The sequence below is a fragment of the Necator americanus genome, chromosome X (genome assembly GCF_031761385.1).
Source record: "Necator americanus strain Aroian chromosome X, whole genome shotgun sequence".
NCBI classification, from domain to species: domain Eukaryota; kingdom Metazoa; phylum Nematoda; class Chromadorea; order Rhabditida; family Ancylostomatidae; genus Necator; species Necator americanus.
The window spans coordinates 20,344,634-20,368,311 of record NC_087376.1 but is presented as its reverse complement, the minus strand read 5'-3'; the positions used below and the strand labels follow the sequence as shown (position 1 = coordinate 20,368,311).

General features: G+C 43.0%; 3 protein-coding genes across 6 annotated transcripts; 1 reads left to right on the top strand and 2 right to left on the bottom strand.

Moving 5' to 3' along the window:
* Window positions 1-1,388: 1,388 nt before the first annotated feature.
* On the top strand, window positions 1,389-4,672 carry RB195_024397 (uncharacterized protein; the record flags this gene model as incomplete). 2 transcript variants are annotated; one of them, XM_064212155.1, is made up of 4 exons in its annotated part: window positions 1,389-1,537; window positions 1,599-1,715; window positions 1,790-2,417; window positions 2,492-4,672. In XM_064212155.1, 4 exons carry the CDS (start codon window positions 1,389-1,391, stop codon window positions 4,670-4,672), a joined length of 3,075 nt encoding a protein of 1,024 aa, XP_064068035.1. The 2 variants fall into 2 exon arrangements, with proteins under 2 accessions (XP_064068035.1, XP_064068036.1); XM_064212154.1 differs by lacking the exon at window positions 1,389-1,537 and having other exon boundaries at window positions 1,699-1,715.
* Window positions 4,673-5,886: 1,214 nt separating this feature from the next.
* Window positions 5,887-23,556, bottom strand: RB195_024395 (uncharacterized protein; the record flags this gene model as incomplete). Of its 3 annotated transcripts, XM_064212150.1 has the most annotated exons (7): window positions 17,093-17,163; window positions 18,934-19,045; window positions 19,097-19,234; window positions 19,316-19,456; window positions 19,513-19,706; window positions 19,847-19,963; window positions 20,085-20,118. In XM_064212150.1, the coding sequence occupies 7 exons, from the start codon at window positions 20,116-20,118 to the stop codon at window positions 17,093-17,095; spliced, it is 807 nt and encodes a 268-aa protein (XP_064068032.1). The 3 variants fall into 3 exon arrangements, with proteins under 3 accessions (XP_064068031.1, XP_064068034.1, XP_064068032.1); XM_064212152.1 differs by lacking the exons at window positions 17,093-17,163; window positions 19,097-19,234; window positions 19,316-19,456; window positions 19,847-19,963; window positions 20,085-20,118 and adding exons at window positions 5,887-5,901; window positions 8,497-8,600; window positions 9,055-9,228; window positions 23,465-23,556 and having other exon boundaries at window positions 19,513-19,630; XM_064212151.1 differs by lacking the exons at window positions 17,093-17,163; window positions 18,934-19,045; window positions 19,097-19,234; ... (2 more) ...; window positions 19,847-19,963; window positions 20,085-20,118 and adding exons at window positions 7,027-7,065; window positions 8,497-8,600; window positions 9,055-9,228; window positions 12,478-12,581; window positions 12,655-12,710.
* Window positions 13,671-14,349, bottom strand: RB195_024396 (uncharacterized protein; the record flags this gene model as incomplete). Its single annotated transcript, XM_064212153.1, has 2 exons — window positions 13,671-14,005; window positions 14,256-14,349. 2 exons carry the CDS (start codon window positions 14,347-14,349, stop codon window positions 13,671-13,673), a joined length of 429 nt encoding a protein of 142 aa, XP_064068033.1.
* Window positions 23,557-23,678: the final 122 nt, after the last annotated feature.

The window sequence follows — 23,678 nt, the reverse complement described above, 5'->3', positions numbered from 1 at the left end:
CATACATGCGTGCGGAAACATGCGCATTTCGCAAGCAGAAAGAAAACGCGGTGAGCGTCACTGAACGCGCAATTGAGAGAGTGATGCTAGGAGTATCCCGTTTCGCGCAAGTGAGGGACAGGATTCGAAATTCTCTCCTACGTCAGTGATCGAAGATTAGAGACGTCGCCGCGTTTGCCAAGGAAAAAAAAGGAAAAACGTGTGCCGGACACGTGATGCGCTTTAACGACAACCGTTGGACCAGAGCCGTGAGCGACTGGGTTCCCCGCGATATTAAGCGCACTACAGGAAGACCGCCGACCCGATGGTCAGATTTCTTCACGAAGTCTTTGAAAGAAAAAATTTGATGCTCTTCGTGTCTCACGCGAAAGGAGGAACCGCTGGGCTACTCTGGCGCGCGATCGGGACAAAGGGAAGAATTACTGGCGCCCGCTCGACCAGTTCGAAGATCAACGGGAGTCAAGGTGATCAAGGTGAGTTTATTGCCTTTCTTCTTCCGAACGGGCATTGTCTTGTTTCGTCTCCAAACCACATGCGTCTTCATTTCTTCCACAATTCGTTCCAGAAACTGCGCCGGGCAGTTTACAGGATTCCAACCCCTAGTTAGGGCTTACGCTGGCAGAGCTGGGAAAATTTGTGAGTGGGAGAACTTTTCTGTTGAGATTCTTTCGGAGTACTTACACTTTCTATCCCTTTTTCCACTCCATTGGAATGCTTCAATTTTCGTCAGTGACGCCGTAGAACTTTTCAACATCATCGTCCTAGCGATGACGAGATTTCGCTAGTAGGTGGATGAGGTGTTCGCCATCGCGTGTGTCTAGCCTCTTATAATTGTCACCGTAGCGGGCAGCTTTAGCTATGCCCACTGCTTTTTTGGCTTCCTGTAATTATTCCAATTTTAGAGCTTCTTATTGTTGAGAAAGACGTTACAAAGGTGCTTTTTCTCATGGGCCCTCGCCTTTATTCCTCCCAATAACCACGTCTGTTTCTCTATCTTCCGGCGGCGTGTTATATCGAGCGTTGCGCGAACTTCTTCGATAATCTCATTGTTTGCAAACCGACATGCATCTTTCACGTTCTTGGTGGGTGACAAATGTTCCAAATGCTTTCAATTCCCCTCAGTCTTTATCATTTAATGTTTGAATTTTTCATTTCTACAATCGTTTTCTCTTAATTTGATACAGCTCCTGCATATTTTTTTGGGTTCAGAAGATACACTTTCCTCACTCTTCTTCCCAGAATAAGTTCATACGGCATACACCGCTAATGGGGCCGCGTATACGAGTCTGATTGCTACCTGCACGTGGTGGCCCTGCTTTAACTAAACGCAATCAGGCGTTCGAGTGTACGCATTGGGAACGTACGAGCTATATAACCTGCACTGTTATATGGCGAAAGCTTCCCATACATTGCAAAAAGGTGCTGTCGTCCAGCACACCGCCAAAGCCCATTACCTGAAAGGTCAACTGCTTGAAGAGAGCATGGAATTTGGAACATGGAACAACTGCCTAAAGGGAATCTTTGGCAACAACCATTCGTTTCGTCACGCTGAACTGCCGAACACTATCGAGTGAACTCCAACAAGCCGCTCTATCCAGACTTCTGCGATATCTCTGTGTGCCTTTTGCTGCACTGCAGGAAACACGCAGAGGGATCGGCCCGTCATCAGCATCGAAAATTACACCATATACTGCGGCGATGCTGATGAGAACAAAGTAGGTGGCTGAGCGATAGCTCTGAGGAACGATTACAAGAACCTGGTGGAGGAATTTGGCTCAACGTCGTCTAGATGCGCCTTTCTACGACTGCAGGATCGCAGAGGACGTAAACTCTGGATCGTAAGTGCTCACGCACCTACGGAAACCGCTGAGGACAACAGTAAGGACGCCTTCTGTGATGAACTCAATGCGTTGATGTCTAAAATACCAAGCCAGCAGGTGGTCACTGTCGGAATTAACGCAAATGCGAAGATGGGACTCGAACAGCAATCCGATGTACTAGGAAAATGGTACTATGCAGCGGAGCGCACGTCCGACAACGGTGACCGTCTGGTCGACTTGTGCGAACAGACGGGCCTCATCATCGCTTCCACATTTAAGAGGAATCATCGACGCCATCAGCTCACGTGGCAGGAGTCAACCCTTTTAACGCCTGAAGAGCAGCGCAAGCGGAAGATGAGGACTCTTAAAATTCAGCTCGACTACGTTCTTGCGAGGAACATTCCTCAGTCAGATACCCGAAAATCTAGAGCTGTTTTGGACGTCGCGTTCGACTCTGACCACCGTCCAGTTCTTCTCAGCTTCAAGATACGGTTCCACAAGAGAAACCGAGGAGTTCCTCTTCAACCGAAAATCGACATGGCAGGTCTGAAAGACGATGAATGCAGAAGCGATGGAGCAGAAGAAAATTCCGCCAACGTGTGTCTATTCATGTTGGAGTACGGACCAGGAAGAAGCTTAGCGATGCGGATTCCTTCACAAAGTGCATCCAGGACGCTGCAAGGGAAACGCTCCCGGTTCTATTGCCGCGGAAGAAGTTTGCCTTTGCATCTGCGGAAACAAAATCCACATACAATTCTGTATGTGTCGCGCGCAGCGCTAGTGACTTCAACCAGGAAAAGCGTCTTAGAAGGAAGCTGCGTCGTCAACTGCAACAAGACCGCGATAACGAGTGGACGTCAAGAGCGATGGAGTTTGAGAAGGCGTGGGAGGACAGGAACCTGCGGAAAGCCTACGCTCTACTAAAACAGTATAGCGGCAAAATGAAAAGATGTTCCCATGTCCTCAACACTGCTAATGGGGTAGCCGTCGGTGAAGCAACCCTTCCAATTTGGAAGGAACACTTCAAGATCTTGCTGAACCGGCTAGCACCGTCAGCTCCTGAACTCGAACACGTTCATAAACCAACATATGCGGTTAACGAGGAGCCACCGACCGAGTCGGAGGTCCTGGTCTGTATTCAGAAAATGAAGAATGGAAAATCTGGTGGAGACGACGAGATTAGCGCAGAAATGCTGAAATATCTTTCTCCGTCTGGGATTCGTGAGATGACAAAGATCATCCGTTCAATATGGATAAACGAAAGGTTACCTGATTCGTGGAGACACGCTATCATAATTCCCCTCCACAAAAAGTTATCCGTCACGGACCCAAGGAATTATCGAGGAATCTCTTTGCTGCGTGTTATGTACAAGGTACTGCAGCGCATTATCCTGGACCGACTCATTAAACATCGCGAAGAAACGACGCGCGACGAGCAAGCTGGCTTTCGTCCTGGCCGATCTACGATTGACCAGGTGTTCATCGTCAGGAGAGTGATCGAAATCTGGCAGCAGTATTCGAAGCCAATGCAACTAGCGTTTCTGGACTTTGAAGCCGCGTTCGACTCTCCTCACCGAGGCCGTCTTCTCAACGCACTTCGCGCCGATGGAGTACCAGGAAAGTTCGTTCACTTGCTTGATGACATGAATCAACGAACAACTGCTGCAGTTCGAGCACCAGCCGGATGTACAGCACCGTCTGAAGTGGTAACTGGAGTAAGACAAGGGGCGGTGGCAGGACCCTTCATGTTCAATTTCGCCATCGACGACAATATGCGAAGAACAGTCGACCAGTGTCCTGCCGACATTGTCTTAGCACCATCAGGGTGCCCCTTGACTGACCTCGAGTACGCCGACGATGTTGTTATATTCGCGGAAATCAGTACTAAACTTCAACATGTTGTCAACCTTGTATCGAAGCTGGCTGCAGCCTACGGACTACGCCTACGCCCTGATAAATGCAAGCAGATGTGGATCTCTTCGAGACCTCGAACGGGAATCAGGGTGGACGGACAACCGATAGAACTCGTCGATGAGTTCTGTTACCTGGGCTGTATGCTGAAGAACAACGGCAGCTACGAGAGAGATGTTCAGCAAAGATGCGCTAAGGCCGCTTCTGCATTTAACTCCTTAACGAAATGTCTGTGGTCGACCCCCATCACCAACGAAGTCAAGCTGCGAGTCTACCTATCCGCAATTCGTCCCATCATGATGTACGGATCGGAGACTTGGGCAGCACCATCAACGGTTATGGAGAGGCTTGACTGCACGGAACGAAAGCTGCTTAGACGGCTACTTGGCTACTTTTGGCTTAGGGTATGCCACAATGAAGATCTTTACGCAGAAATTGGTGTGGTTTACCGGAGGATGACACATGGAGGATATCAACATCTTACACCGCCTTCCAAAGCGGCTGAAGTAAATCGTCTTTGCTTCTTTGGTCATATATTAAGGAGACCGGCAGATCGCCTTGTCCAACGAGTTCTGAAGAGTTCGTCGGGTTCGAGCTGGAAGAAGTCGCCTGGCCGAAAACGGAAGTTTTGGACTGAGGTGGTAAAAGAGGACCTGAGGGTACTCGGCGTGGATAGGCAGTTTAGGCGAGACGTAAAGTTTCGCAGAACATGGAATAGCGGCGAATGGATTAATTCTGTGCAAGCTCTTGCAGAAGATCGAGAAGGTTGGGCAGAGCTGTGTTCAAGGACGGCACACCTCGGTGAAGATGCGGCAATCGCGCCAGGCGATGACATCAGCCCGCCGATTAAGTCAAGCAAGTCAAGTAAGTCAGGGTTCACTGACACACAACAGGACCTGAATCTCTTTGCTTTGCAGTCAGCTTACCTTTTCTTTATTTGATTACCAGTCTAAACGTTCAGCTGTAGCCGGACTTCGGGTTTTTTTTTTGTGTTCGCTTCGCTCGCCTTCACTGATCAATAAGGAATAACAGTGCGACTTTTTTTTTTATAAAATTGGAATTGTTTTTTTTTCTATCAACTCTTTCTTTAATTTTTTTAACCCGAAAATTCAAGCATAGATGAAAATTTTACCAGTTTCCCCTAAACGCGTTAGTTCTATATTTAGAGAACATTCAAACTTGATTTTACATCTATGTTTCTCTCAAACCTCTATAATTTGGAAATATTATTTTGGAAACGTGGGAATCGTCCCTCCCCATTTTACAGCTATCTGGCTCTGAGGCACGAATTCGACGCCGTAGGACCCGTCTCACCGAATTTTACCGTGTTGAAGCTACAGCGCACCAAACCGACGCCATGGTATCCGTCTCCCTCTCTTTTTGAAATATCTTGACTGAGACACACACATACACAGACGCACACAGGTGACAGAATAAGACCGTTAATATGTAGATAGTTTGCAAATTTAGAAGTATATATTCACATAAAAGTTTATTTACCCTCATTAACAAATGACAGAAACAAACTTGTCATATCAAGGCCAACATACATTAAAGCATAACTCTGGGCCGTGGTAGAGTGCTCGATTATCAGTTGCATCGCTATGGTTCGGCACATCACCGGTGCAGTTTTGTATCATTATGGGGTATGTTGGTGACACACAGACACCACACACATGCACACACACGGACTAAGCGCGTTTTCATATAGCATGATGATGATTATATTATTATGTGATAATGTTCAGAAACTTAATTTAACAGGACCAAAAGAAGAATGCGAAGGCTTCCTACACACTACAATAATCTGAGCAGTTTTAAAATGGCAAAAAAAAAATGAAGTGGTACCTTTGTGATATTGATCAGAAAGAAAGCACAAGGAACGGAGTAGTAGACATAAAGGATAGGAAAAGCTAGCAAACGAACAAACGAAGTCTTTGCAGAGCGTTAAAAAAGATAAAAGCTGGATGCGATCAGTTCTAGAGCTTTGTGTTCAAGTAATGCTAAGATCAAACTTTTAAAAAACTTTCGCATTCGATTCTTCTTTTCTTGCCATTTTTAAATCGAGTTCTCTAAAAATGTCATTATTCTTTGGAACCTCATTTCTTTTGAAAATTTCTTTGGAACCAAAGCATAATTAATCCTTCTAAATAGATTACATCAGTAGAACCTGGAACAAAATCGTCATAAAAAGTAATGTCTAGAAAATATATAATGGTTAGATGGAAATGCAAGAAAAAATGTTTCAATCTAGTGCACTTTTTCCACATTTTTCTGCTTTTTTTTTGTGTTTCCACAGTAGTGCCCATCCAGGTGCTTTTCTGGAAGTGTCATATAATGCCTAAATGGGAAGCCTACTGATTAGTCGAACACTTCTGTACACTCATTCACTTTTTCTTCCAAAAAAAAACTGCTGTTGTACGGACTTAGTTAATAACTTAAAAAATGTTTAAGTAACTATAGTTTTTAGTTAAAAACTTAAAAAATGTTTAGGTAACTATAGTTTAGTTATTAAAATTCAAAAGAAAACTTTCAACCTGTCTCTATAATCGAAGGACTAATCACTTACACTGTTTTTCAAATTTGAAGGTAAACATTTCGATTTGTTTTGGAATTTGTAAGTCATAAACACAGGTGTCCTTTTATCCGAGTACAAAGAAGATCTGTTTTTTCGCCGTATCTCTTCCTCTATATGTTTGTTTTTTTAAGATATGAAACAAACTAAGTCAGAAATCATACATTCACTTTTTTGCAGGAAGGTCATCCCCGTCGAAATGCATTTTCCATCTCGCTAAAGGAAGAGAAAGCCGCAAGCTTCACAAAGTGAGATCCCAGGACCATCAGAAACTGAGACCCTTGATTAGGCTAAAGGAAAAAAGTGGCGTTGTTGGTCTTCATCACAAACAAGGAAATATCGCAAAAAACAAGATCAACGATAAATACAAACTGTTCGTGAAACATCTTCACTGCTGTACAAGGAAAGCTGCGTTTTAAAACCACCTAAGGACTCTAATTTCGAAGGATTCGGATTTAGCGGACATGTCAGCGTGTGACCACAGCTGCAAGCTACGACTAAACTTTGCAGAGAGGCAATAAAAAATGATCTCAAACAGAGATGAACAACAATGTTTACTTGAGTGTTCGCTAACTTTGCCAGTCAAAAAAAAAAGACTTCTCAACATTACCGTAAAAAGAATGATGTGTCATTTTTGAAGTGTCACTTCCCTTCCGTAGCTCTAGCTGTCGGAATGCAAAGTTCTGTTCGCCTGATAATCCTGCGCGACCTAGTTATTGTTTAAGGAGTGAGGTCTACAAGCTCTTTACAAGAGTGACCCTGAATAAAATACATTAGTAAGCTGTAATGCAAGCGAACAAGGCTTGGAAAAGGATCCAGCGCGATTGAACACATGTACACAAAGTTGAAACTCGTCGAAGTATCGCGGAAGCCCAAGTTGCCGCTCTGTCTCACTTCTATCGGCTTAAAAAAGGCTCTCGATTCAGGTAGTGCTCATAGAAGCCTTTAGCAATCAAACCCCACTCAATACGGTCAGATTTTTTTGAAAGTTTTATAACAATTTTGCAAGCAAATTTTAGCCAGGAAGGAAATCAGCGTCAGCTGCACTCTCAAGGACACAGTGCAAAAGCTGGAAGAGGTTACACGGCAGTGAAGATTGATAGCCTTTCTTCATTGATTCTTCGTTTCGTTGATGAAGTACTTCTTACAGCATTGAGGTGAGCAACAATCAGGCAAATTCTCTCTTCTATTTGACGTCGCAAACTTTCAAGAAAACGGTTGAGAGGACCACTACGGGCTATTTCTAAGTTTGGTTTGCCTTCTGCTGGCGGAACCTGATTCTCGTTGGTCTTTGAAAGGACTCAGAAGAGAACCAAGAGTTTGTCTATTTATCAGCTAGCCGGAACAATATAACTTCTGTGCAAGATTTACAGGTTCGTGATTTACTGGTGAAGTTGAAGGATGGAAGACAAGTCAAACGCACACCGCCAACGTAGTCGCCCGGGGCAGAAGAAGTAACTGTGTCTACAAGTTCTCCAAAAGGTTTCTGGTTGGGCGAGTTTTCCTTGTTGGTATCTTTGAGTAAGGTTCGGAAAATTATCTGAAGGTGTCAAAACAAGAACGCGAAATACCTGCTAAAGATCCAAGAAACAGAGGCATCAGTTTATTTTGTACGACAGCTCTTTTTACCCACAGGACAGATGGAATTAAAAGTGGATTGCAGATGAAATTATTCGGAAAATCATTTCTTTATTCGCGTGCGGAAAATGAAGTCCGTGTTATGAGAGTTCATTTCGTCAGTACTATTGGAGTCAAGGATTGCCTCTTCGTGCAAAATGATGCCCCGAGTGATGCCTGTAATTCCTCGATTTGTAGGCGGCTTTTCACATTTCCGCTGTGGTACTTGTAAACTGTGTTACAAACTGTACATATTGCTTGCAAGAATTCAGCGACTATCGACTTTAAGGATTCTCCGAACGCTGCCTTTTATACAATGCCTTAACAGGTAGGAACAAAATGGTAAGAAGACATATTTTTCGGTCTAAGGAGAATTTTCTCATTTTCAGCCTTTCTTGACTTTTGTTGGTATTTCTTTTCCTTCTATTCTATCTTTTCTTTAATCTTCTTAGAAGTAAGAATAGCGACATGTGCAAATATCTGGCGCTGGGCGTACTGCCATTGCTAATGTTCGTCAGCATTCTAATTTGCTCATCTTTCTAAGTTGTCCCTAGCCGTCTTATTGAAACATACCCTCCTTCTTCCTTTTCCAGTTATCAGTTCGATTTCAGGGTGGACGTTCGATAAACCTGCCAAACCGCACCACAGATCGCACGATTCTTCCACGCGTGACTCGCCTGAAGAAGAATAATATATTCAAAGCAGCTTCCAATCTAGCTTTTTTCCAAACTAAAGAAAGCTGCCGTAAATTGCTTAATGGAGCAACTAGAACTACGAAACCAGTTATCCCACTTATAACTGAAATGTTTCGCTTTTCTCCAGTACAATAAAGAACAAATATGCGTTACTATGCGTCGGCTGGATTTTGGTGGGATCAAAGCTATTTCTAGCTAGCTAGCTGATTTCTGTTCTAATACCGACAGAACGTTGAGTTTTTCTCTTAAAGCAGGTTATTTTCGATAACATATAGCAGACAAAGGCTACGAGCTAACATTAACCCTGCTCGTCTACATGTTAACAGAAATCGCTTCATTTTCGTTTTTTTTTTTTTTGCTTCCTGCCCGCGTTCGTAAGCTAATCACATGAAGGACTAACACGTTTTACACCTTGTAAGAAAAAGCTGCTCGATACCTTCGCAATTTGCACTTGAACTACTAGAGTGCAAAATGCACTGCCTCGATCTTGTCCTCATATGGTAACGGGAGCACGAAGAACACTCAGACCACTCGGACCAATCATCCCAAACAGGGCATGGTCCAGGTACACAGCGCCTCTGTCGTAAAGAATCCGATGATGGACAATGTCCTTAAAGAAACATCACGAAAGTAGTGTTAAAGCAGATGACATATTTCAATACTGAGACCAGCAAGTCTGATGTCTAATTCGGTCCTTTTTTCATTGCACCTGATGTCGTTGTCGAAATCCAAAAATCTATGTAGTTTCGAGAACTCTACCATGAGTGGGTCTTAGTTGTTGTTAGCACTGCCTTACGCATAGCTCCATCTAATTTCAAACGGGAAATACTAAGTTTTGATCTCTTTTAAAGTGGATATCAATTGCGTTTGCCGAATTCTTAATTGTTAGACTCTTTGACATACTCAAGCAAGAGACCTTCATACACGGGCAAATCTACTATACAGCGGCTAAAAGCGTGCTAGTGTGCCGCGTCCTCGGTGAAAGAGTTGGTCCTTTCTACCAAGAGCGACGAGGTCCTTTTCTTCTTGTTATTCATGTTTCTTCCCTTCCTCATTTCTTTCTTACGTTCGTGCTCAAATATGATTGCAAAATCTTAACAAGATCATTTTTCGTTAGTTTCATCAATTTTAAGGCAGCTTTTTAAGCCTGACTTCGTGAAGATTTTCTCCTCTGCTTCTTCATGTAACTGAACAAAATAGGCGTTTCTGTAGCTGTATGTCTAGTGGAATCTCAAAATCCGTCTCAGAAAGACGTCAACTTCATATTTTAAAAAAACTCCGGGGAAATGTTTTGGCATCAGAAGAAATTACTGAACTAACGAAGAAGCATTTTCTCAGTACTGCGAATATCAAGGATGTTAATCGTGCACAGTTGTTCAAAAGATGGGACAGAGATTAAATTCCCAGAAACAAAAATTTCAGAGACGCCGTCCCAGCAGAACAAAAGATGAAAAAATGGAAACGTTCCTCGATAAAACTACGCAATGCTATTCATGGATAATTGTACAAAAAAAAAGAATTAAGGAAAGAAAAAAAAACAAATAGAAAATAACTTCGAGGTGGACGTCACGCTCTGTGGAGGGCGGTCAGAGCACGCCTTCACCGAGGATACGGGGCGTCCCTTTCTTGCCTTGTCATGCATCTCCATTGGTAGTATTTCTTCTCGGAGTCCTCTATTCTCGGAGTTGGAAGTGCTAATAAATATCAAAAGTGCTCTTTTTAAATCTTCTTAAGCACTTACTATTTGGGTAAACTTCTTTGCAGTAAAATTTGTCGTATTTTTCCACTTAATAATCAAATGACCTTACGATGCAAACCGGCAAATATAGAGTAATTGAAATAATTTTGGGTAGTTGTTGCTAACGCATGAGTAGTGAGGATGTATTTCCTGAAAGCTGTCTTGCAAGTTTTGCCAGATGAAAGCCAAATTGCGCCTCATAGCACATTTTTTTTTTGTTAGAGTTCAACATTCAAACGTCTCATCGAGTTGTCGAACAAAAAAGGTTTTTTTTTGAATACCTGAGGGTTTTGGAATTTAAATTCTGGACTACTTCGGAATGTCAAATTAAAAACGACACTTTTTTCTCGTCAGAAACTAGTTCCTCCCCAAAAACCTCGAATATTCGGAGGGCTTCTGCGTCGATATTTCAATAGTTCCTTCATCGATAGAGAACGAAACGAACGACACCATTAAAATCAGCACTTTTGCTTGCATGTTACCTCATCATAGCTTCAAGTCTTTAAAATTTGATTGTTTTTTTTATATCGCTGTAGGTGTCGCGGTTGAGAACACCGTTCGATGTTGGTTTTTTCCTGATAAAAGGTTGATGAGAAGGTCTAGTCAACCTTATATTCCTACTTTCTCCCTTATTTTTTTTTATTCAGCACGCAATTGAAATTAATCAACAATATACTCGCCATTCTTAGTCATTACAGTGCTCCACCTAATGGACAGGTCAGGGATCAAGTCCTTCTTCCAGAATTGGGGATTCTGGGGAGTCGAGGAAATCAGCGATCGCTCGACTAATGTCTTCGAACTTGGTGGAAGTTTTCTCGCCCAAAAAGGCATTAAGGGAGCGGAATAATTGATACTTAGAGGGAGCTATGACAGGAAAACATGAGAGATAGGTTATTGTGTCACAACCTAGCACTTGGATTTTTTTTTTGAGGATCTCCTTAGCTATATGGAGTCTCGTGTTATCATGAAGGATTTGCACCAAAGCTCTTCGGTCTCGCTTTTCTCAAACACCTTTCGCTAGTTTCTGGAGCTGAGTGGCGAAAATTACAGTGGTGACCGTGTGTTTTTGCAGAAGCTTGTACTGCAGCTTCCTCTCGAATCCCATAAGAGGCTGAGGAGGGTGTATGTTCAATGCGTGGGGAAGTCTCCGAGGGAGCCACTCGGAACGTTATAACTTGAAGTCGTAGAGTAGCCAGCTCTTCTTCAGCAACCGGGTCTTCCGGAAACTCTTTTCTATGCAGGCAGAGGAGGAGAGACTGAAAGATGGATACCCGGGTGTACCGCATGTCATCCGTCGAGGAATGATGGATCCATTGAGTCAGCATTTTTTTGTAATTCAGGGTGTGGAGGTGGCCAAGGACGGTTAGCCGGGTACACCGGAGTTTCATCGCGACACTGCGGGTGCTAGCTTCCGGATCCTCCTTGACAGCATCGAGAATAGTGGTGTCTTCAACATATTGTGGGGGCGTCCCGACCGGGGCTTCTCTTCGAAAATTTCGTCTATCTTTGCAAATCAGCGCGGACAATCCTGATGGCAGCGATGACCTCCCCAATGCGCTATCGATGTTGCGGACCACTGTCGTCGCTCCACTGCCGTGGTACCATTCAAAGAAGATGTTTCAAAGCTGCTTTTGTGAAGTTAGTGATTGACTCTCTTTGACTTTGTAATTGATTAGATTTAGATTTGAATTTAGAATTTGTTCAATCGCTGATAGTGGAGGGTCGCGTGTGGGAGTCTGATTGCCACCAGCTCAATCAGGCAATTATGTATAGTCTTTGGGCACGCACGAGCTATATAACTTGTACAGTTATATGGTATTGAATAGTTATATGGTTATATTTGCAACATCTGGAAGTTATATAGATTTTCCGAAGGGATGCTTCTGTGCATGCTGCCAGAACCAAAAAGGTCAAATGCCGAAAGAGCTTAGAATCTTTAGTAATAACTCCCTGTTTTGTTACGTTGAACTATCGGACATCGTCGACCGTAAGAATTCGGATCATAGACAGTTTGCGCAAAACCCGAATTCTCGCATGCTGGCTGAAAAGTGACGATTGGTTGGATTCTGCGCGAGCTTTTGCTGTAAATCGAAGAGTTTGGGCAGTGCTCAAACTCCTCACTGCTGCTGTGCTCAACGACGACACGCCACGACACGCCAGCAACTGCGTCAAGCAATAATACCGGCCAGCCGATTAACAATAACGTGTCGTAACTGACTATGAACCTAAAGAAACACTGAATTTATTTGCTATAATTAAGGGCAGCATATCACGATATTGACGTAGTGCAGAACCCACAGTGAAGGCGTAGAGTTTGAGTAGTAGACTGGAGAATCTAGCGTGCTTCCGGACATATTTCCCTTATCTTCGCAAAAAACTGCCTGGAAGACGGCGTTTTTTCCTACGAGGTAGGTTGGAACGCACCACTCTTGTGCAGACGACGCGTCTAGTCAAGCTTTTCCATCACTACTGCCGACGCTGCCCACGTCTCCGATCATTATTATGTTACATTATGATAGGGCGAACTGCGGATAGGTAGACTCGCAGTTTGACATCGTTGGCGATGGGGGGTCGACCATAATGCCAACTGTAAAGGCTTCGAATACCGCTGCCAGACTTCAATCAGTCTTCTCACAATAAACACCTGATCAATCGACAATCAACCAGGGTGAACGCCGGCTTGCTCGTCACGGGTGGTTTCTTCGCGATGTCGGATTAGTCGATCCAGGATTGATGCGCTCCAAAACCTTGTACATTACACGCAGCAGTGATATTCCTCGGTAATTACTGGGTCCCGTAACGGATAGCTTCTTGTGGAGAGGAATTATAATAGCGTGTATCTATGAGTCAGGAATCCCTTCGTCAATATGGATTGACGTTATGTTTCGTTCAATATGGATTGACGAAGATCATTCGTCAATCCATATTGAACGAATGATCTTCGTCATCTCACGAATCCCAGAAGAAGGGAGAAACTTTAGTATTTCTGCGCTAATTCCATCGTCTCCGCCAAATTTTCCATTCTTCATTTTTTGAATACAGACTAGAACCTCCGACTCCGTCGGCGGCTCTTCGCTGACTGTTGCGTATATTTGTCTTTGAGCGTGCACGAGTTAAGGTACTGGCGGCGCTTGTCGGTTCAGCAAAGGCTGCCTCCAGATGGGTAGGGTTGCCTCCCCGACAGCGACTCCGTTGGCAGTGTTCAGGACAGGCGAACACCTCTTCATCTTGCCACTATACTGCCTTAGCAGAGTATAGGGCTTTCTAGGATTCTTATCCTCCTAACCCTTCTCAAACTACTTCGCTCTTGACGTCTATTCGTTCTCACGGTCACGTTTCAGCTGATGACGCAACGTCCTTCTCAGACGCTTCTCCTTGCTGAATTCATTCACCAGTAGTGCGAGCAACGCATACAGAATTGTACGTGGATATTGTTTCCGCAGATGCAAAGGCGAACTTTCTTCCTCGGTAAAGGTTCTTCCTGGCACTGAAACCGGGAGCGTTTTCTTTGCAGCATCCCGAATGCATTTAGTGAAAGAGTCAGCGTCGTCCACTCTCTTCTTGATCTGCAATCCAATCTTGATCGACACTCGTTGACGGAACTTCTTTCTGTATTCCTCTTTTTTCAGACCTGCCAGATCGTGCTTCGCTTAAAGTTGAGCTCCACGAGTCCTGTTCTGAAACCATAGCATAGAGCTGAGAAGACCTCGGCTGTGGTCGGAATCGAATGCGACGTCTCAGATAGCTCTAGATTTTCGCATGTCTGACAGAGGGATGTTCTTCGTCAGAACATAATTGAGTTGAAGCTTAAGAGTCGGCATCTTCCGTTTTCTCCACTGCTCTTCTGGCGTTATTGGGGGTTGTTCCTTGTCACGTAAGCTGATAGCGTCGATGATCACCATTAAACGTGAATGAAATGGTGAGATATGTCTGCTCGCAAAGGTCCATCAAACGATATCCGTTGTCGAATTCTGCTCCATGGGATAGAACCATTTTCTAAGCACACCGGATTATTTCAAATCCCATCTTTGCATTCGCATCAATTCCGACAATTACTGCCTGCTGGCTTGGTTTCTTGGATATTATTGAGTTCATCATAAAACGCATCCTTGTTGTGGTCTCCTGCGGTCTCCGTGGGTGCGTGAGCACTTACGATCTAGAGTTTCAGTCTTCTGCGATCCCGCAATCGTATAAAGGTGCATCTTGACGACGTTGGTCCAAGCTCCTCCACCAAATTGTTATAATCGTTCCTAACAGCTACTGCACACTCCTACTTTCCTTTTATCAGCATCGCCGCAGAAGATGGTGTAATTGTCGATACTGATGAGAGGATGATCTCTGATGCATGTTTCCTGCAATGATACAAACGGTGCATGCAGATATCGTAGAAGTCTGGATAGAGCGGCTTTTTAAAGTTCACTTGACAGCGAACGGCAGTTCAGTGTAACGAGACAGATGTATGTCGCCAAAGATCCCATGTTCCCCTCTTGTATTAGACCTCTCAGGAAATGGGCTCTGGCATGGTGCTGGACAACAGCACCTTTTTGCATTGTATGGGAAGCTTACATGCAACGCTTCAAACCTAGCAGTTTGCTTCACATTGCGTCACAAATCCTATCGCTTTGGATGGACTATATGCGGATGATTTCATCTTCTTTTTCTTAAGAGGCAATAGAGTGCTCTCTTGCGTGCTCAGATAATCCTAGTTTAGACAGAAAAATACAAGTGCAGCAGTAGTTACCGAAGCTGATGCGAAGGAGATGGTGGTTCTCGTTTAGCCTGAAGAGCCAATAAGGTACCTTCTGGCTTTGAAAGGAGGTTGTTTTTGTTCCGCTTTTTGCAGTTATAAAATGAACCTTTTTAAAGAAACGGCCAACAATTTTGTACTCAGATAAACCTCTTTGCCGATAAGATCGACCTAAAGTGGAGCAAAGAATATGAATGTGATCAATCTATTGTGTTACATTTGTAACCGTATAATATACTCGCTCGATGAATGCTGAAATGGTAGGAGTGTGATGTATTGAACACTAGCAATTCTGTAGGCAGTGATGTGTTATCTACCTCATCGATCAACCAAGAAATGCGAACATACTAGTGGTTAGAATATTCGTGGACTCTGTACATTTCCTGTATTAAGTTATCCTTCTGCTCTCTCTTTACTTGTACTCTGACTCCATCCAATAGAAGAATCAATTCTTTTTGCAAATTTTCTGTGTATTATTGCTTTGTTTTTGTTGCTTATATTTTGTTGGTTTTAAATACCTTCGCAACGGTTTGTCATCGCAGTGTGGAGGCGAGCCTCGAATTGCTATACACAGCAAAGGTACGTACTTTTGCAGTCTACCAAGCTGAGAAAGAGTCCAACGTTTATAATTTCATTTGAATTCAAACAATTAGTTGAAGCTACTGCTAGATTCCACACCGTTTTGACATAACAAGTCGCAACATGGTTCTCCGATCTATATAAGTTGGGGATGTTTTGTGGTGGAAATCACATCAGACTTAGCACTACTGTTTAGAACATGGGAAAGGTATTCACGAAGGAATAGAATCCGAAAGCCCAAATATTACGGAAACTTCTGAATAGAAAGATGAGAGTAACTTGGGCAGTTTCCCCCCTCCCCATTAGGAAACCGACCAGGACTTTTGTGCTTGTCTGTTCGAATCGAACGCTCCTTCAGCGTTTGGCTACGCGTTTATATGACGGGCGGACACCAAAATCACATATAAGAACTTTTTTGCTACACTTAGAACGCTTGAGAGATGTCTTCTGAAGTTCAGCGCACACAAACACCTTGCCGATCTTAGCAACTTCGACTTAAGAAAAATGTGCTGTCTTCGAGACCAACATACCAAAAGCCAAGTATAGATTTTATATTTCCAATGTAAGTAGAATCGACGATTATAGACTAAAAAACGTTGGAGAGGATCCTGAGAAATGCTTAACTCCCTCGGGAGCGACCAACGAAATGGGCTGTTGTGTTCGTAGCACCGATTCAAAGGAAAGAAATATATGGAAACAATGCGTAGACTGTAGGAACAGTGAAAACGGGCCATCTAAGTATTTAAGCAAGTAAGACTTTGAATATGAAAGCGCAGTTACGCAAGGTTGTGGCCGTATCGTGCGGTGCTAACTGTAACAAGCTTTACTAACTTACAATACCACTTTTCATGACTCTATATATTCAAAAACTCACTCTTGATATTGATATCGTATAGTAGGAAATCCGATAACTAATTGCAAATGCTCGAGGTTTCTAAAGAATTTTCGAACGAATAAGTAATCTGCAGTCGCCATGATTTCGAACTATTGGATAAACAACAGAAAGAAAAGAAACCTGAACTTTGCAATAATAGGACATCAAATACGCGACTGTTGAAATACTGCTGGGATGTGGAACACAAGAGCAATTTCTATCTGTTATTATTATCTTAAGAGCCATCTGATTTGTTTTAAAAGCATTGTAAATTATGCGGCGTGGCTCTTCACCTTTTTTGGAACGAAGTTCAGTTCCACAATACGGTTGAGCTTTTGTTCTATATATTACCATTAGTATGGACGTGCTCATGCTTTTTTGTAAAATTTTCTTTTGAAGAACGTTTCCATGTTAGTTTGTTTTGGGCGTGTTATTTTCGCCATGTGATTAACAAAATTTCAGCGGACATAGCAATCGAACCGCTCACGCTCTATCCAGCACCGTTGCCCTCCATTTTCAATGTCTTCTTTTATTCCTTATCTGCAAAGCCTTGCGAGCTCTGATGTGACTTTGTTGCATATGGTTCGTGGCTCCAACTCTAGAGTTTCTGGAAAGAAGCATTTTTTATGGCTTTCTTGCGATATCACTCAACTCGGTCATATTCTGAACGTGTTTTCCGATTTTTCCGGTTTTTGCTGTGTTTTCCTAAATACTGGCTAACAAAGACTAGAGTCCCCTGCTTTCATCTGTGATTTTTTTCGGCCTTTTCCCAATACTACGAGGAAAATTCAACTTCTCGAAATGGGCGAAGGTGCAATCTCGCTAAGAAACTTTTCGGGACTGGCACAACAATAGTCAGACGAAATTTTGTGTTGATGACGATGTGCCCGAATTCATAATACTATTTCGCCCCGGTTGACCTACGTCTCCGGTGTAGAGAGGGGGGCTCTTGGGATTGCAGATTTCTATGAGTCATTCCACTCGTCATTGGAAAACCCAGTAGGCCTCTCCTTTCGTTCGCATCATGTAATCCACATATGCCTTTCAGGTGTTTTCTAGTTGCAGCCTTGAGTTGAGGTCACTAACAAACCAGAAGAAACATTGAGCCTGCCAAGTGAAGTAGAGCGATTAATAGGATAGACCCTGTTTTTGATGTGCTAGAATTATACAAACTCTACTGCTGTCGCATGTTCCTAGAAACAAATCTTATAAAACGTCACATTTTCGCGTCACGTCATGCTATCTACTATTAGAAGAAGCGCAAAATTGTTCGTCTGTGGGGTCGGCACGAATCTTCACGGATAGTCAAGAATTGGACCTCAAGCTCGAATGACTGGACCTATCTATAGCATTCTATGCTAAGATGCCTCTGATAGCCACAAGTTTACTGCGTACGTCGTACAGAGGGAATGCGAGACAACATTTGAAATGGAATAAGCAGCATGTTCAACAGTATTGTACGAGTAGTTATCACGACCGAGACAACGTGAAAAAGGCGGTTTCACTTTTTGCATTGCACGTGTGCGACAAGTTCCACGGTGTCACACATGTGCGCCAGAAAGGAGTGTTTGTGTCCGACGAAATCTGAGTGGTGTATTCATGCCAGAAAATGGTAAGACAGGCCCAACTGAGTCAGTTTTATGCGCCGAAGCTAAAAGGGGGACCAATGTGGTTATGTGTCGATACTGGAAATAAAGTCAAAAGAATTGCGGAGTATACGAGGAAAAAAAGACATTTTTTGACGTTTGAAAATAGCTGTCGCGGTTGCACCCACAGTGCTGTATCCTATTGCAAGAAATAATAGACGCAAAACTACCGCTTATAAAATAGCCAGCAGTTAATGTGAGTTGATGCTATATTCTAATTCCCCAATATGATAATGATAATCACATCATTTCATGTCAGCTCATTCTAATAAGAATAAGAAAAATGGAGTTTTGCTGACTACTTCGAATAATGTTTCAAAATTGAAGCAATATGAACCGAATACAGATATGGATTAGTTATATAGTAGTTGAATGGATTTTTTAAGATTGCAGTCCCGAAGTATATTAAGCAATACTGCATGTTTTATCAGTACAAACATTTCAAAGGAAAAATAAAGCTTGTTAGAACAGGGTTAAGTCAGCGGCGGAAAATCAAGGATAAGGAATCAAGGCGCTCAGAAGTTTCGTCACCACTTAAGGTAGCGACAGTTACAAAAAGTCTGAAAATCCAGCGTCAGCCGGACGTTCGGACGTTTTTGCATTACAGTAAATAAAAAGTGCTTGGTGTCATAGTTACATTTCTTGCTAGTATTTTGTTCTTTTTTAAAGCTCTCGAAAAAAACCAATAGCGTGCTTATTCTCGTTTGTGGGTAGCCGTCAAACAATCAAACCTTTTTTACAACTTCTTTCCTTGGATTGGAAGCCTTCACCACATGTTTGGCTGCATTCCGTCCAATCACTCCAATCCTCCCATTCAAAATCTCTGGAGTTCGCTGGACAGGGCTGCAAAATAAAAAAAAGATATCCACTTGCCCAATACCGCTTATGTTTAACCTGTTCATTGCAGGTCCGTGCTTGTTTGCTAACAATTGTACATAAGTTGCCGTCACAAAGACGTTCACGGATTTGAAATCCAATGCCACATGACACTGAGCAAGGCAGCCAATCTCCCCATGTATTTGATGAACACCGCTGCAACAATCCAATAACTTACTGCTTATTTAAAATTTGAGTAATAGTCTGCTTCACTGCAAGATTTTGTAGGGAATATACCACTATATTGCACTCCTCAATTTCGTAGGCTGTCCCTTCACATTTTCCAAGTAGAGGGCAGAGCCTTTCTCTTTTCCTATGTCCTCCATCGCAAGACTGAGAGCAGTCATTCCATTCAGACCATTGCAACCAACAGGTTGTCTGAATCCGTTTTCTTCATCTACTTGCATTCCCAAAAAGTATTAAAGCAAACAAACCTTGTTAGAACCCCAACATGGCCATTTTTCCTCCTTTAGCAATTCGCCGTCGCAATTAGCAGTCAAACATATTCTCTTCTTCGTTTGTTTTTCTTGCCCACACTCACCATGACACGGACTCCAAGTAATCCAACTGCTGATCAGCTGGCAATCAGAAAGGGGTGGAAAACAGAGCCTTTGCTCTTCAGATCCTCCTAAAACATACTAGTGTAAGATGTGTGCCTTTCAAGATTCTCCATCAATGAATTTAGGTTGCGAAGTGAATGCTCGTTAAGGGAGTTCAACTGCACGGACTGTTAACCGCATCATCGACTATGTTCGATATAAGTCGAACCTCGCCGCGCAACTGATGCTATATAGACTGCGTAACCAGGTGCGAAGCAAGTGCTTTCGCACGAACCAGTCGAATGAGCCAGCTCGACTAGTACAATATGCGGCCGACTGGTTAAACCTTCAGTGAAATAGTATGTGAAGGTGCGGAGAGACAAGTTGCTCCAAAGCTACTTATTTTGCTCTTCTCGTATCAAACATTCCCTCGTCGAGGTGATAATATTAGGAAAGCGTCGACTTACACGTGTTTACCACATCACCATCACTAGGCATCATCCCACGAATCCTGGGTGGTGCGCGTTTCAGGTGGGTTTTGCCTATACGGGGCCCTAGACTATGGGGAGGGGGTGATTCCGTCCATTTCTTCTTAACTGCCGTAAAAAACGGCCCGGAAGATGGTTGCGGGGCGCTATTGTCTGCGAAGAGTTGTGTTGGAGCGCGCCAGCCTTGTGCACTTGCCGCACAGTTTCCAGACCTTTTTTTACGGCGATTAGGAAGAGATGAGCGGAATCACCCTCTTCCGCACAATCTACGACCCTGTATAGGCATAACCCACTTGAAACCGTTACCACCCCAGTTTCGCGGGGTGATTCCTTTAACCGCGTTTCCATAGCTCACGACAACCTCCACGGAGCTCGTTTCTTCCCTTTCCATTGATTTTCATTACTTATTCTCGCATTCTGTATCACTTTTCTAGTTTTGTTCTAACTTTTTGCTTGTTAATATGCTTTGGAAAGTCGAATCTGTTGATAGTGGGATTATAATCTATCCATCTATCGTATCTGTGTTAGCAAATGGTTCACTAAGAACAACCTTTTTTTGATTTGTTTTATTTTTCATTTTATTTAGAGACTAATCTCATCTGTTCTCCGCGCGAAAAAGAAATATAGAGAAATGAATCAATGCAAACCATTGCTGATAATAATTGACGAAAAAAAGGGCACTGGCAAAGCTGCTAGCAGGGTCAAGTGTGTAGCTGGAAAAAAAAACCGAAAACGTTCTCTCCATAAAAGACCCTCCTGAAAACGACTCCTTTGTCCCATTCTTTCAAGTAAAGCCGTTTATAAAGCAATCAAAAGTTAGTTGTAATAAATTTGATTACAGGAACAAATTTACGTTCTATAAAAAGTTAAAATAAAATGATAAAAAAGATAAAGTCACTGGTCTGGTAAAGTCTCAATCCACTTGGGATGCGCCAACGCCTTTTAATGCTATTCGTAATCGTTGAGGTTTTTGTGGAACGCGTGTTGACCTATACAATGACTTGTGAGGGCCAGCCGATAATCAAGTCAGTGTATTTATCCTTCCACATAAGTCAGTTACCAATTTATCGACCCCATAGGTATGAAAAGCTTGGTTTGCACTCTGGACGTTTCGAATCATCGGTCGTGTGGCTACAAGGGATCTTTAACCGACTGCACCACTCCCGTCCCGTAAAAAATGATATAATGTAATAAATATTATTAAAAAGTGGTATAATGAATACTACTGCATAGTGCTGCAAAGTAAGTAAAGTATAATATAGTATAGATACCAGAGACAGCGCACTGCAAGAACTAGAAGTGTCAGCACGTATAAACACATATAAGTTCAAAAGATGGGGAAATTCTCAACGTGTGTCCGACGAAAAAATATATGATTTGGCAGTGATAACTAACGGTTACGAGTTCGATTTCCGAAGGAGTCAATTGAATCATTTTTGCAAAATGGAACCACAATTTATTTTCACTTTTTCCCAGTCGGTATGTTTTCTCTCAAAAGTTAAGTGAAAAAAGTTGAAAATGTTGCTAAAATTCCTACTCTTTTCTCAAGTAGCTTTCAAAAAAAAAACCCAGAGGGTCTCTGAAGAAGGTAACTCAAATGTATTACAGCTCGGAAAACGCATCCTTTTTTGACCTATTTCCGTCTTTTCCGAAGTCTGTTACTCATGCTTGCTTCAACCTAACGAAATCCAACCAACACAATTCAACAAGACTGAGTGCGAGAGGATTGATTTTTCTTTTCTTCCTCTCTTCGTTCATCTCAATCCCCTTCTCTTTCCTCTTCCCACTCATCCCTCCCCATCACTGTCCTCCTCCTTCTTCTCCTACCCCCTATCACTACGACCCTTGTTGCAAGAATCCCAACAAATGCTTGATCCTGACCATGTTGGTACTCCTATTTAATAAGTGCGTAGAAAAACTTCTCTTTGTAAAATCAATGTGACTGGTTAGGTGTATGAGTGGCGAACAGACACCCGTGTGTCTTCGAATTACGCCTTCAGGTACTACGGATGGGGTGCGTGTAAAGAGGGTCCCGGCGGAATTTCCAGCATGCCCCGGTCATGCCTCGTCAAGGCAATTAGCGATGGTGCGTGTCCTAAAGAGATTCACTTTCGTTGGCACCTAAATAACTGACTCTGCTTACCTACCGCTAATCATACACTGCGTCAGCGGCTAGGATATAATTCACTATGTGTTGAATTGTTCTGGAGAATCAGACACATTCACTGCAATTTTGTAACGTGAGGTGATCTCAATTAAGTAATCGTACCAGAAGCAAGAGAAATTCTCACGTAAAGTTTGAGATAAGGATGTATAGCTAGTAGCTTCAAATTACGTGCATAAAAATTTTCGTTAATTCCAGCTCTCAAAAGTAACTCAAAAGTAATGAGAATTAACGTTATCCTGTAACTCCCAAGCTTTTTTGTAGCCTAACTTATTTCTGGACAGAGGGACCTTCTGTATCTCTGACTTCCAGGAACCTACAGGAAGAAAAAGAGTTCAAATTTAGTAAGATTTCTAGACTTTCTGAAGGTGTTATAAAGACAAACTCACTGCCTTTCTTTATTAGAACACCATACAAAATCCCATGTACTTCTATCTAACGCTATTATTCTTTGACTTATTCGATCATTTCGACAGCTCACACCACTCTTCTTTACATATTTCCTTGTAACTGCGCAGTTTTCTGCGTCTCTGTGGTAGGAAAGACATCTATGGCGGTTGTCTGCGTCTTCATGAACGACTGGAGCGTGACCTCGTCGAGATATGTTCGCGTATCCGCCGGCATATCCACTGGGCACGTTATGTCTCGGAGGCATTCGCGGAGAATCCGCCGGGACCCTCTTTACCGTTCCCCCTACGGATGTCTGCAGCGCATTAGTCGCGTCGCGTAGGCGTTGGATTTCAATTTTACTCAGCCAGCTGTGCAAAAGAAATCGGGAGAAAACGAAACAGGAAACAATCATAGTGCAACATCGACCAGTGGTACATTTTTCAGAGTATATCTGGTATTTCCATAAATGGATGGGTAGATTCCATTTAACGATTCAGAACAGGAAAATATACCCTTTCATCCACATTTCACTTCCATGCACATTTTACTTTTATAAACAAAAAGATATACTTTTCGCAAAGATTCAAACCACTTTTATTACTAGATACTTCTCTTTTTTGTTCGATTCAAAAAGCAAATTGTAATATCTGCAATGTAAAATGGGCGGAAAAGGCCGGGTGGACGGAGGCATCAACGATACGTAGCACAAAAGGAGTGGCCAGGCTCTATGGCACTCATGACGCTGTCAGGAGCTGCGCGGAGCAATCACCGACGCTAATTAGCATTCTAGATGGCGGCACATAACCTTCCACAACGGTTTACCGCTTCGTAGTGGCGTGGAAGTTCGTCCTTTGGCAGGGTATCCCGAACTGAGTAGTAGTTCGACACTTCCGACATTCCGAGTTCTCGGAATCGGAAGCCTAGCTAAGAGTAAACTACTGTTTCACCATCGTCACCATCGTCTTGGCAAATGTCGCAAGGTGGCTCCCTGATCCATATAGGTTGGGCGACCACCTGTG